Here is a 13,279-nt window from a genome sequence, read left to right as displayed (position 1 = left end):
GCACCCGGCTGGGTTGCTGCGTGTGGTTTAGCTTTGGATACGTGCCGGAAAGCTGCTCCTTGCAGCCGGTGAGATGGGTCTGAGCTCCTCCATCGTCGCTGCCAACGGCCCCGGGGCGCTTTGGAGGCCGAGCTGGCGTCTCGGCCGCACAGACAAAGCCAGCTGCTCCGTTCAAAGCGTAGGAAAGGGGAGTCTGGGGAATGGGAGGGCAAACGGCGCTCGGCTGGCAGCCGGAGCCGGACCCCCGCGGCGCCGGCCGCCAGCTCCGCGTGCRGCTCCTTCGCAGGGCGCTTGCAGAGCTGGGGGCTTCGCGTTGCCAACTTGAGGAGTTCCTCAGATTTATGCGCTCTGCAGCCGAAACGCTTTCTTGTGCGAGGTTTATCACCTCGCTGGACTTAAGCCCGGAAGAATTTGGGGGCATAAAGTCCTTTGTGTGTGTGGCGAAGCCCATCTTCGGGGACCTACCGCGCCTGGGATGCCAGATTTCGGCTGGGGCGGGTTTTGTTTCTAATGCTTAATTTTCATTTTCCTCCAGACGATCATTCCAGAGTTCATCTGACGCCTGTGGAAGGGGTTCCCGACTCTGACTACATTAACGCCTCCTTCATTAATGTAAGCTCTCGGGTACTTTGAAGGGCAAATCCTCACCTGGTGGGCCTCGTCCTACGGCGGCCGCTCTCGCCAGAAGCCCGGCTCGCCCTGCGTGTGTGGCTTTTATGGAGTGTGACTCATCTGGAAAAGGATCATATAGAAACTCCTTTCTTTGTTAATGTCTCCCTAGCTTCTCTGGAATAGCTGGTGCTATTTTTTGATCTGTAACATTTGTATAGCTGCGGTAGAGCGCACTGTTTCCCGCTTGGCTTCCTGAACCCCGAGGAACGTGGTCCAGCGATTAGAGTAAGAARCTGAGAGCCAGGGCTAATAAATCCTGTTTGTAGCTCTGCCATTGCTCAGCTGCTTTGCCACGGTCCCCGTCCTCACACCTCCCTTTTCCCCACTTCTAAAATAACGAGAACACACTTGCGCTCCTTGTGGTGCTGTGACGCCAAGCCTGCGGGGTTAGATGGGATTTGGTACCCCCGTTCCTGGAGGAGCAGAAGACTTCTCATTAATGGCTAATTAATTATATGGCTGATTAATCATAGGAAATTTCAAGCTTCCACAAATAGCTGTATGAAGGGCGTGAAAAAGAAATCAAGCAACCCAGCTAAAATATACTTAGAAGCAGCCTTGCCCTCCTCTGCTTTTAGTGGTCGGCAGGAGTTTTGCCACCTACCTGAGGAGCATGCCTTTTGCTAGTGAGTTTGATTTCTGAACGGGAGAGAATGTGCCTTGACTTTTCCCATTTTGTTTCATTGAAACTTGAGTTTCTAGTCCTCATACTGATACAAAATCCTGGGTTTTAGTAATGTGCCATTCCATAGGAGACAGGTTCTGCCTATAAGGCAGAGAGGGTGGTGAGAGCTCTGGCCAAGGCCGGGGAGATCCTTCTGYGTGGGCCTCAGGCAACTTGCTAAACATCGCTCTGCCCCTGTGTCCCATGRGTAAAATGGAGAGAATAAACAGTGGATAACTCATTCTGGTCTTTTACCGTGCCTGCACACAGCACCGAGCTGGGCAGAGCTGCAGATGCTGGTGGGGATGTGCTCCAACAGGAATTGGGTAACRTGGAAAAATAGATTTTGAGAGAGAGAGGGAAGCACAGGGGGAAAAGCGAGACCCGAAAGAGCTTTTTACTTTCTCCAGCGATATATGTATTAGGAAATAAAATGAACTCCTGGGAGCTCGATGACCCTTATTTCCCTGAGATGAGCGCCGATTTTCACGTGATGCTGTGGATGCCGCGTCTGACCCCAGCCGTGGGGCTTGGCCGATGCTAGTGGTGCTCTGTGCCGTTGCTGCCGAGTTCAGCCCGTTCTCGGGTGAGACTAGCCCCGGTGGCATCGCCCCAGGGGAAGGTGTCTCCGCTCCGTTAGTTTTGCCACGCTCTCAGCCTGCAGCCGGTCCCCCGTGCAGCGCCGGGTTGCTGCAGGGGCGAGTGGGCATCCGAGCGGGCGGCATCTCCGTTTATTAACGATGCAGCRACGCTTCATGACTCGTCTCAGAGGAATACTCACCTCTCGTTTCTCTTCCTTCTGTTTTGTGTAGGGGTACCAAGAGAAAAACAAGTTCATTGCTGCACAAGGTAAGTGCTCCGGTTTCCTCGTTGCTCTGCGCCGTGTGAGTCGTCCTCGTGGTCTGTGAACCRATGCAATCCTAAGCACAGCTCGGCTGCCTTGCCGCTGTCGCCCGGTCCAAATGCAGGGAGGCTGGTCCCCAGTTTGTTCCCAGTGTGGCTTTGCCTACGTTCCTATCAAAGCCCAGCAACGGGACGTGGCGGTGAAGCCAGCCCGCTCCCGGCGCTGAAATGCTGGTGGCTGGAGGCTGCCCGGCACGTTCTTCCCTGCGCTCGCCGGCGTATCGGCCTGTGCCGCATCGTCCCTCCAGCCCGAGCCGCAGCTGCAGGTGCTGGTGCTCTCCGAAAGCACTGTCAGCTGGACGCTTAATTAGATTTCCATAATGAAGCGGAGAAATCCGCTGTTACGGAGAGAGCGAGCCAAGGAACACAGGCTTGCGTACGCCGTCTGTAGCCCGGCGGCGCTCTTGCTTTCGGCGCGCTGGGAGCCCGACCATCGGACCGTGCCTCTAAAATCAGTGCGGCGAGGCRCGGGGGGGTCGTGCCAGCGCAGGGGACCGCGGCGAACGCAGGAGGCGCCTTCACGGGCAGTGCTGCAGGGTACTGCCGGGCCACCGACAGCTCCCACGCTGGAAATCGCCTTCCCCTTTCCAGGCTCTTGCTGGAGAACGGAGGCTGGGTCTTCTCCTCCGCTGATACCTGGCTGGGATAAAGCTTTCGCTGTGTTTTCCTTCTGGCTTGCCCTCAGCCTCAGGCCTGGCAGGGGATGGTTAGGTTGAGTCAGCTCCTTGTCTGGCAGGAGTTAAATAAGTATTCTTGTGCTGTATTTAAATAGGATCTTGTGGTTGAAGCACGGGACTTGGGGATGGGACTTGGGACAGGACTTGTGAGTGCTGTTAGTGACTGCCACAGTTTCCCTGGTTGACCTTGGGCAAGCTCATTTCCATGCTCTATGTGTTTGATTTCCCCTTCTGCTGCTAAAAATGGAATTCTGGATCATAAAATATATCCAGTCCCGTAAAAAAACCCTGCTATTGCGTGATAAAATTGTTCTCTGGGATCGCCAGCATTCCCGGATACCGAAATGTGTCCTGTGCTGACACCTGTTGGCAAAAAAATTGTTGCATGGTTAACAACACATCATCTCTGCCACTGCCATCCGGGTGGGCTTCTGTCCCCGTACTTGATGCTCACCAGCACTTGACTGGTTGATGTCTTCCCCAAATCCCACATCTGTTTGCCTGCCATTTAGGACCAAAAGAAGAAACGGTGAATGATTTCTGGAGAATGATTTGGGAGCAAAACACAGCCACAATTGTCATGGTGACCAACCTCAAAGAGAGGAAGGAGGTAGGTGGTGAAACTCTTTGGGGGCAGCTTTCTACCCGGGCTTAGTTTGCATGGAGGCAAAGGCTGTGCCCAAATACACCCAGTGCTGGTCTTGCTTGCGAAACCGAGACTGGTAAATAGGTCTCATGTTTAAAGGTAGTTTGAGATTCCTAATCCTTTAGATGGAGCCCCAATAACCTTCTTCCCTGGGGCACCGCTGCAGTCTGGRAGGCCACATCCCCACCGTCTGAGACAAGCCTCATCTGAGACTTTCAAGATGCCAGGCCTCACCTGTGTGTTTTTAATCTCCCTAGTGTAAGTGTGCACAGTACTGGCCAGATCAGGGCTGCTGGACATACGGAAATATCCGGGTTTCTGTGGAAGATGTGACCGTCTTGGTTGATTACACGGTGCGGAAATTCTGCATTCAGCAGGTACTGTGGTCCCCGTCTCCTAGCCCAACCCTTCCAGCTCATATTTTGCATCCCAGAGGCCCTCCCCAAACTCTCACCTTGCCCTAGGATGCTCTTGGGGGCTCTCTGAAAGTGTGTGTGGAGGGCAGAAGAAATGAGGAGGCCGTCAAGGAAATGCAGGTCCTTACACATAAAGAAGCGCAGTGGGAGCTGTTGTTCCCAGCAGTGTTCGGATCAGCGACCACAGCATCCATGTCTCCAGTTCTCACCAGAGCTATTTAAAATTAGTCTTACCTTACACACTTGGCATCGCTGTGTTGAAAGCAGCGCAGCTGATGTGTGGAAGGTCTGAAGTGCAGTCCCGTAATACTGCCGCGCTTGCTGTTGCCAGTGCCACGGTGGAAGCAGGGCGGGTGCCTGCCCGCAAGGGATGTGGGTACCAGTTCCTGCGCTCGCCCCCAGCCACGTAGTGCCTGGCTCCTTGGGCTGGGCAGTAAGGCAGATTTATCTCCTAGGCTGAGACAAAATYGAGTGCTGTCTGCCTCGATTTTAATTACTTTCCCATCTGTCGCTACATTTTTCCTCCTCGGAGACTCTGGATGTTTTAGTCACTCTGTTTATTTTGCTAATGCACTATGAGACAGGCAACAAGGAGCTGACACACAGGCGACCGGGCACCTCGGTTGGAAACCGAGCTAGACATTGAGCTGGGATTTCCTGAAGCTCGCGCTTTGCTTTCACAGCCTGGAGGTCTGTGCGTGGAGGTTGGCTGGATACCCAGCAGCCGAGACTGGGCTTGGCACCTCTCTCATCAGCCACCTTGTTGGATGTGGAGAACAGGACAGCAGTTAGTCTCAGAGGAGTACAAGCAGGCCCATCTAGACCTTGTCTCTTCCTCTAGAAACACTAAAAGACACAGGCTTAGCTGGTGAAGTTAGCCCAGTCTGGTTGACTTCGTGCAGGTGCGCTTCATAAGCTGGTGCTCCTGTCACAGAGGTACTAAACACTCAGTACAAGCAGGGCACCTTGGGGAGCATCCCTAGGATGCAAGATGTGGTACTGAGCAGATAAAACGTCAGGCTTTTGGAGCCTAATGTGGCCCCTGCATCCAGATCCACATACTTCTAGAGTGTAGATGTTAGTGTCCCATAAACCTCAGAGTTCGGTTTTGGGGCTGTAGCGCCCTCTTGTCTCTGGGTTTTGGGGAAAGGAGTTGAATCGGTGTTCCTGTCACTAATGGGGACACACGCCTGCCTTCCAGGTAGGGGACGTGACAAACAAGAAGCCACAGCGCCTGGTGACTCAGTTCCACTTCACCAGCTGGCCTGACTTTGGGGTCCCCTTCACCCCTATTGGCATGCTGAAGTTCCTGAAGAAGGTGAAGACGTGTAACCCCCAATATGCAGGAGCAATAGTGGTGCACTGCAGGTACGTCCCGGCGGTGGCTAGCCCTCTCTCCTGCGTCACCTGGGAAGCGTCTTCTGTATAACACCCAAATTCATCTGGAGGAAGCTGAAATTAGCGGTGTGATGGTGTTACAGCTCATGTTGACTTGGAGGCAAAACGGTCTTCATGTGGCGTAGCTCAGTAGGCCTGGGGAAGCACAGGAGGCCTTTGAGAGCGTGGCCTGTCTAGCAGCTGTGTGCRTCTCGCTGCGCTTGTGGACCGCACTTCTGCAGAGGCTGAGCCTTAGCACCGTGGTGCGTTTGGGCTCGCKCGGCAGCACAGCACTGATCTTGTGTCCTCCTGTTCTGCTCAGATCTRCTCCCTAGACTTGAATCTAAAGGATCATCACTTCTTTGTCAGGTGCTAGGAGGTGCCCCRAGTTGCCTTTGCTCTGTTCGTACTTCAGCAAAAGAAAATGCCACAGTTAATGGCAGAGATGGTAACCGTAACTGGAGCCCCCCAGCTCCCCTCTTTTTAGCTTCCTTCTCGGAAGGCAGTTGGCAACAGAGCTTTGTCTTTCAGTAGCATCTACTAGACTCCACTTTCTTATTTATTCATCTCTCCTTGAGTTACCAACACAGAAAAATGGCTTCAGYGTGGGCTCCCCTTCATGTGGAGGAGGGTGACTGGAAGGAGCAGGACACAGCTGGCAGAAACAGGCAGCCCTTAAGATTCAGAAAGCCRTCATTAGCGTAGGTTTTGCACTGACTTTGCATTGAGAAAGATACTGCTTTCATGCACGCAGGTCAAGGTGGTTACTGGTACGCAGAGTTACATGCATCCCTCTGCAAAACCCAAGGGGTTAAAAAAGAAGTTGAGAAGCCTCTGTTTTCTCCGAAATAGATGTTGCTGTTTGCTCGCTGCTGGGAAGTGCTGCGTTCCCTTGCGTGGGTTGCGTTGTAGTGCCTGGCTCGCTCCCGGCGGCGCTGGAAGGGACCGAGCGCCAACGCTGCTCGCACTGACCGCTTGTCCCCTCTGATGTTTCAGCGCCGGGGTGGGACGCACAGGCACTTTTATAGTCATCGACGCCATGCTGGACATGATGCATGCCGAGMGGAAGGTGGATGTTTACGGCTTCGTGAGCCGGATCCGGGCTCAGCGCTGCCAGATGGTACAGACAGATGTAAGTTTGATTTTATTTAGGCTTTGCTCGCTGTAGTTAGATTTTCTTAGCACAGTCAGTCCCCCACACACTTGAGAGACCTTCACATGGTCTTTTTAATCATCAGTTTCCCCTTCAGCTCTACATGAAGTTCCTCCAGGTCTTCCAGGTCCTGTAGTGAATAAGGTCTCGGTCCCTGTGGAGGGGCAGAAAAATTATTGTCAATTTTGTTGACTTTTCTGGACAACACTGGGGTCTTAAACGCATTCTGTGTGCTCGGTGACCGCTTTTGTTACGTGCATGAGCTGAGGGTTTGCAGCTCACACATGAACATGCACTGTGATATGCATAGTAAGTGGAGTGGAGCATAGAGCAGAAGCTGATGGCTTCTCCCTGCAACTCTTTCAGATGCAGTATGTGTTTATATACCAAGCACTTCTGGAGCACTATCTCTACGGTGACACAGAGCTGGAAGTGACTTCGTTAGAAATCCACCTCCAGAAAATCTACAACAAAGTGCCAGGGACCAGCAGTAACGGGCTGGAAGAGGAGTTCAAGGTGTGTATGCGGAAGGCAAGCTGGTTTTTGCACTTTTCAAAAGCAAATGTAGTGAATGTTGCATCAAAGCCTGTCCCGAACAGCTCTCGTCCGTTCCCTGTGATGAGCACTCCTACTGCCGTAGGACGTTTCGATGGGTTTGCTCGGACCGCTGGGGCTGTCACATGCTCAGCTTGCTTCCGATGACTGTGAAAGCTGTTACCGCTTTTGTTGCTTTCTCTGCAGAAACTAACTTCAATCAAAATTCAGAATGACAAGATGAGAACGGGCAACTTGCCAGCAAACATGAAGAAAAACAGGGTGCTTCAGATAATTCCATGTAAGGGCTGCTTTTGTCTGGGCAAAAACACATTTGATGGGYTAAGGTGAACCTTTAGGGTAGAGTGGTGACGGAACAGATTTTTTCAGCCTCTTGATTTTTCCAGTTAGGTAAGTTTTAATGAACAAACTTAAAACCACCCTTGGGCTTCCTTGTAGCTCTTRCTTTTGGTTTATCTCCTCCTACCATGGCTTTCTTCTTTGCAGGTTTGTACTGCCTAAGGCCTTTTACCTCAAGGGAAAAGAGAGTCTCRATGTTGAGCAGGTTTCTGTTCCCTGAGTCTCTCCTCAACATCCCCTTCTCACCTGCCCTGGCCCCCTGAGCCACAGCAGAAGCTGGAGTTGAATCTCCTCACCCCAGACCGGTGCTCTGGGGATACCAGGATTCCCCATCCCGTATCTCTCTGGCCTCTCAACCTGGGGACTTTGCATCTGACCATCATGCACAGTTTGCAATGAGCTGTGCTTTGAAACTGTCACCCCAAAACTCTCCTCTATTTGCTTCTGTTCTAGATGAATTCAACCGAGTAATCATTCCAGTGAAGAGAGGTGAAGAGAACACAGACTATGTAAATGCTTCCTTCATTGATGTGAGTATTTTTTATCTTCTTTTCATATTCTCCTACTGGAAGCTCTCTACCTCACACTGCTTCCTGTAGGAAGGATTTGTCTTGCCCTGAAACTCTTCCTCTCTGGGTTTCATAAGCCACTTTCCATTTGACTCTGCTTCGTGTCAATGGCTGGTGCCAGTTTGTCTCAAACAAACCCTGCAGACAGGAGTTTCACTGAGAGCTTCCAGTCTTCAGACCCACAAAGACCTGGGAGAGGAGAGTTGAAGCCTGAACTGATCCTCTAAATCCTGGTCTGATGCTGCAAGTCCCAAGTTTGGATGAAGGTTTTGGAGAAAAGGACACGTGTAGCCAGAGTACTGATTGCTTTATGGCACTGCTCATTTCATCAGAAAACATCCCCTAGATTAGGTAACGGAGCCGTACACGGATCCCAAAACCCTTGAGGAAAACCAGGTCAATCCTATTACACCTGTCTTGCTGACCGGAGGAAATGAGGCAGCGAGGTTAAGTGCTTTCCTCACTCCGAGGAGCGCTGCGCATCCTCTGCTCGTGAGTAATCCTGTTGACTTCAGGGAAGCATCTCCTATGAGTATTTATCTTTGTGCACTGRGGCCGGTGCTGTGTAAGTCACAACGAACTCTGCTCTTCTCCACCCCAATTTGTTTTCATCTCCTAATGGCAGGTATTTTTCCAAAAGAGCCATTACTGCCATAGGTTGAACCAGTGAAACTAGTGTATTCCCAGCCATAACCTCCCAAATTAACTGCTCCCTGGAACCACATCAGCTGGGTCCCCGCAGGATGGGGTGTCTGTGCTCTGGCTGCATTGGCTTTGAACAAAACACAAATCTGAACAGCCCTCCATCCTGGCAAGCTTGTTGTTCCAAATCTAGCTCCAAAAGCTTAAATGTCACGTAAGCAATTGAAGATTCAATTTCCTGCTTCTGCTGAACTTYGCTTAAATGACAAGCTCCAAATGACTAAGCTTCTTTAGCCGTGGTTCGCTGTGAGGGCACAGGGGAATGTTSGAAGTTTTCATTCTTTGAAACAGAAACATCTCTTAATTGTGGAACAGCCAGAGTCACGCTGACTTACTACAGGGCATATTTTTGCTCATGTCTTCCAAAAATCCTGAATAAAAGTTGCTGCTGTAGTCTCCAGRCCTTAGGCATGACTGCTAGCTCTTCTGCAAAATTCAACCTTTGCAGCTTCCTTTCGGAGTAGGAGCCCTGGAAACCCAGACCTCTCCTTACCGCATGGGTAAGGCATGGAGGCGGTATGATCCCRCATTAGCTGCATTTCTGTAGAAACAAAGTTCTTGCTGTAAAGCAGCATTTTGTCATGGTAATGCTGCTTTATGGCCTCTCGGCTGATGAGCGGGGCTGTGTGGATGTCCATGTGCAAGGACTTAGCTGAGCCCTCGGGGAGAGGCCGGTCCAGCCGCSGTGGATTTCTCTGCCCGGGCTGAGATAGTTCACATGAACAGTTGCACTGCTCCAAKGATTAACTCAGCCGTGCTAACTTGGCCGCGTCCAAGAGCATCTGGACGTGTCCTCTGCCAGCAGAGAGATCATTGCCCTTTGCTGCTCGCCACCAGCGCAGCTGGTTGATCCGAGTGTGCAGTTAACTAAGGGAGCGGAGGAGCCGCGACGAGCAGCCTGGAGACATCAACCTCTTTGCCCGGCGCGCAGGACCGGGGCAGGGGACGGGAGACATGTTGCTCCCACCTTTCCGTGCGTTTGCCTGCGTTGTCTGCGGAGGTGCTGGGCTCCCTGGGGCCGACGTGCCCGCAGGCAYGCTCTGCGTCGGGCAGGACAGCGCTGCCTTCAGGGGCTGCCGGCGTCGCGGTGCTGCCGTCGCGCTGCTGACCGCGGGTTGCAATTGCAGGGTTATCGCCAGAAGGACTCCTACATTGCCAGCCAGGGACCGCTTCAGCACACGATAGAGGACTTCTGGAGGATGATCTGGGAGTGGAAATCCTGCTCCATAGTCATGTTAACAGAGCTGGAGGAGAGGGGCCAGGTAAGTGCCCGAGGCATCCCTGCAGTGAAGGAAATCTGTAGAAACCTTTAAAATCTCCATATGGCCCCAGCGCCGTTGCCAGTGCCCTGCAGCCTGCCAACGCCATACATGTCACGTCCACACGTGTGTCACTCTTTCAGCCTTTCTCTGGCAAATACATGCAGGAAGGGAGTTTCAACCTCTAATTCTAACCCAAAGAGTCCAGATGTTTGTAGATCCAGAGGAGAAGCGTTAAAAAAAAATAAAATAACACACACACACACAAAAACACCCTCTGAACCCTCAGTTCTCAAAGYAGCTTTGAAGCTAACTAGTGGCACCTGGTGTGGCATCTGCTATAGCAAGGTGGTGCCTCACAGCTCCTCTCCGAACATGTGTAATTCCCCGTGGCTTTGGAGGGTGCCAACCCCAGGAGAAGGTTCTTCCACTGAAGGCAGTGGTGAAACAAGAGGATCTTCACCCTGTGTCCTCTTATATGCTTTCTCAGGAGAAGTGTGCCCAGTACTGGCCTTCTGATGGCTCAGTGTCCTATGGAGACATCACCGTAGAGCTGAAAAAGGAGGAGGAGTGTGAGAGCTACACAGTGCGGGACCTGCTGGTAACGAACACCAGGGTAAGAGTCTGTCCTTCTCCCCTCGGGAGCTCTGGGCTCTCGGGGAGTTTGCTGTCATTAATCCCTGCTAATGCGTATGGTGCTTCGTGATTCCCRTGTTCCTCGACCTTCCCTCAGGCATCCAAGCCCTCTTCAGCTCCGTCATCTCCCAGTCGTCCCAAAGCATCCCTGCCCTGCTCGTCCTTTCTTCTGTCTCCCCGTGTGCTGCAGTCTCACCTCCTTTCCTGCCGTTAACCCTTGCTCTTAGGAGTGTTTCCATCCTACTAGTTGCTTGTCATCCACGTCTTCTGTCCTGCTGTCATTGAGCAGCCTCTGTTCTACCGCTGCCTTATTCTCATGCCTGCCACCAGCCTCTCTCTGCACCCTGTGTCCTGCTCTGAACCAAGCAAACGACCCTTCTCCGCAAGGATTCCTCTTCGCCTGCTTTCCTCTTGGACATCTGTTTTAGCCCACTGGCCCAGTYCCTGCTTTTCTGTTCCTCTTCAGTAGTAGACGCTCATCAGCTAGCGTCATTTCTCCTGTTGTCTCTGTCCCTTTGCCAGTTCTCTCAAGCACTTTCTCCCCTTAGATGTGCATCCTCCCGAAGCCTCTCTCATCTTCATCCCYATCATGATCAAAATATGTAGGCTGTTGGCACAAGGCATAAAAGCAGCTGAGAGGCTGGGAAAGGATGGTCAGCAGCAGGGGCGTACCTGCAGGCAGGTATCTCCACCAACCTTGCTGGCAGCCGCCAGCCTCYCCCTGAACCACTTCACAGGTGCTTCCTAACTGGACATTTTCCATGAGATCCTGAGGTAGAAGGTTTCCAGGTCTGGACTGAGCCTCCGATGGGTTTRCTGAGCTCAAGCTGTGTTCTTCTGCTAGGAAAACAAGAGCCGCCAGATTCGGCAGTTTCATTTCCATGGCTGGCCGGAAGTCGGGATCCCCAGTGACGGGAAAGGGATGATCAACATCATCGCGGCCGTGCAGAAGCAGCAGCAGCAGTCTGGCAACCACCCCATCACTGTGCACTGCAGGTAAAACCCGTGCAGAACAGGCCACTGCAGGGGGACTAACGCTGAAATGAGCTTGAGTGACAGTAAAAAAATCCCTTGAAAGGCTCAAGCTGAGCGGTAAGAGTATGGATGGAAGTGATATGAGATTTTCCTCCTGCTGCCACTATGTCTCAGCCTCAAGGGAGAGGTTCAGAAACAGCTCGAGGCTGTAGAGATGTGGATTTCCATTCTCCTGCTCAGCACTGTGTTTGTGGTGGGGAGAAACCAGGGGATTAGCCTGAGACTATCCAGCTTGTGTTGTGTTAGGAGATACCAAAAATACCTGGGCTGCTTGCGCCGCTTCAGGCAGGGCTGTGAAGGCAGGGAGGAGAACGGTGTGTGTGCTGATGGTGAGTCTGTCGGAGACATTTTACAAGAAGCCAAAGCACATATAAGTGACAGCTGAACTGGCAGATACTGGGACGGGATCATCAACTTTTCCAGTCCTTCAGCATTTCCTCCATGGCTTGCGTCTTGAGCAAAACCGGCGCGGTCGGTATGGACGATTCCCTTTACGTTCTGCTTTCTCTTTGCCAGTGCTGGAGCAGGAAGGACAGGAACCTTCTGCGCGCTGAGCACTGTCCTGGAGAGGGTGAAAGCAGAAGGGATTCTCGATGTCTTTCAGACGGTGAAGAGTTTAAGATTGCAGAGGCCGCATATGGTGCAGACACTGGTAAGCACACTGCCCGCAGCGCACGCTCCCCGCGCGCCCCCGGAGAGCTCCGCGAGAACGGGATCCGCTTTCGTTTCTGCTGGGGTGTTAATGGAAGACTTCTTCAGCTTAGGGTTATCTCCAGGGAAGAGGAAGGGATGAAGGCAGGGCARGAGGCATATCTTCCTCCGATGAGGAAGTCCTCATAGTTCCCTCAGTCCAAAGGGGTGAAGTTTGGCTGGCTAAAGGAATCAAYCGCCCTGTTGAGCGCTGAGACTCCCCTAGGAGCTGTAGGAGCCTCCTTGGAGACTTCTTCATCCATACGCCACGTGTCCGTGGGCTTCATGAGCCTGGAAGCTTGTCCCGGAGCTGAGCGGCTGTAGCACAGCCTTGGCAGGGAGGGTGGGAGCAGGTGGTGTTAGAGGAGGTTTTGCAAGAGAGGCTTGCAAGGACACCGAGGACTTCTCTGCTGGGGCCAAGTTAGGACCTCTGCTGGCCCAGAGAGGAAGGGGAAGCAGAGCGGGCGGCGGAAAGCGCCCGCTTCCCCGGCGGAGGCCGGGCGGCCGCGGGCTGCGCGGCGCCGGAGCGGCGCCCGGGCGCTCTCCCGCTCTGTCTGACGCGCTCCCCGCTCCCGCAGGAGCAGTACGAGTTCTGCTACAAGGTGGTGCAGGAGTACATCGACGCCTTCTCGGACTACGCCAACTTCAAGTGAAAAGGGAAGAGAAAAAGAGACAGCGACGGCAAAAGAAACAAGTGACRGAAGAGTTGCCTTCTTTAATATTTTGTAATATTCGGTTTGTTAATATACCCCCCCAAAATATGTGTATATATCTTAACTGTTTTAGAGGTTGGTACCATAAGCTTCATATTAGCTGGAGATTTTATATGTAGCAAAGTGTTAGTGCAGATACTGTTGGCTCCTTTTTTTCCAATGTTTTATTGGGGAATTAAATAGCGTGATGTTTGGATTAATATTGTCATACCATCTCTCTTCTGGAGAGTTGACACAGGCTGTTATTTCGTTTGTAAATCTTTTTTTTTTTTT

At 52.3% G+C, this 13,279-nt stretch overlaps 1 protein-coding gene across 3 annotated transcripts in view; it reads left to right on the top strand.

Moving 5' to 3' along the window:
* Nucleotides 1-13,206, top strand: part of PTPRA (protein tyrosine phosphatase receptor type A) — an 85,858-nt gene extending 72,652 nt beyond the window's left edge. For all 3 annotated transcript variants that reach the window (XM_085314660.1, XM_085314659.1, XM_085314661.1), the window contains 14 exons: nt 536-612; nt 2,149-2,185; nt 3,429-3,526; nt 3,820-3,939; nt 5,180-5,346; nt 6,352-6,487; nt 6,875-7,024; nt 7,250-7,343; nt 7,856-7,932; nt 9,801-9,935; nt 10,423-10,548; nt 11,413-11,564; nt 12,120-12,255; nt 12,872-13,206. In XM_085314660.1, the coding sequence (XP_085170786.1) occupies nt 536-612; nt 2,149-2,185; nt 3,429-3,526; nt 3,820-3,939; nt 5,180-5,346; nt 6,352-6,487; nt 6,875-7,024; nt 7,250-7,343; nt 7,856-7,932; nt 9,801-9,935; nt 10,423-10,548; nt 11,413-11,564; nt 12,120-12,255; nt 12,872-12,946 (1,580 nt within the window). In that variant the 3' untranslated portion in view covers nt 12,947-13,206. The remainder of the gene's footprint in view (nt 1-535; nt 613-2,148; nt 2,186-3,428; nt 3,527-3,819; nt 3,940-5,179; nt 5,347-6,351; nt 6,488-6,874; nt 7,025-7,249; nt 7,344-7,855; nt 7,933-9,800; nt 9,936-10,422; nt 10,549-11,412; nt 11,565-12,119; nt 12,256-12,871) is intronic.
* The last annotated feature ends 73 nt before the right edge of the window (nt 13,207-13,279 follow it).

This window comes from Rhea americana, unplaced genomic scaffold, assembly GCF_003343005.1.
Source record: "Rhea americana isolate MKP2758 unplaced genomic scaffold, rheAme1 scaffold_41, whole genome shotgun sequence".
Classification (NCBI taxonomy): domain Eukaryota; kingdom Metazoa; phylum Chordata; class Aves; order Rheiformes; family Rheidae; genus Rhea; species Rhea americana.
The sequence above is the reverse complement of the archived record's forward strand: the minus strand, read 5'-3'. Positions and strand labels throughout refer to the sequence as shown.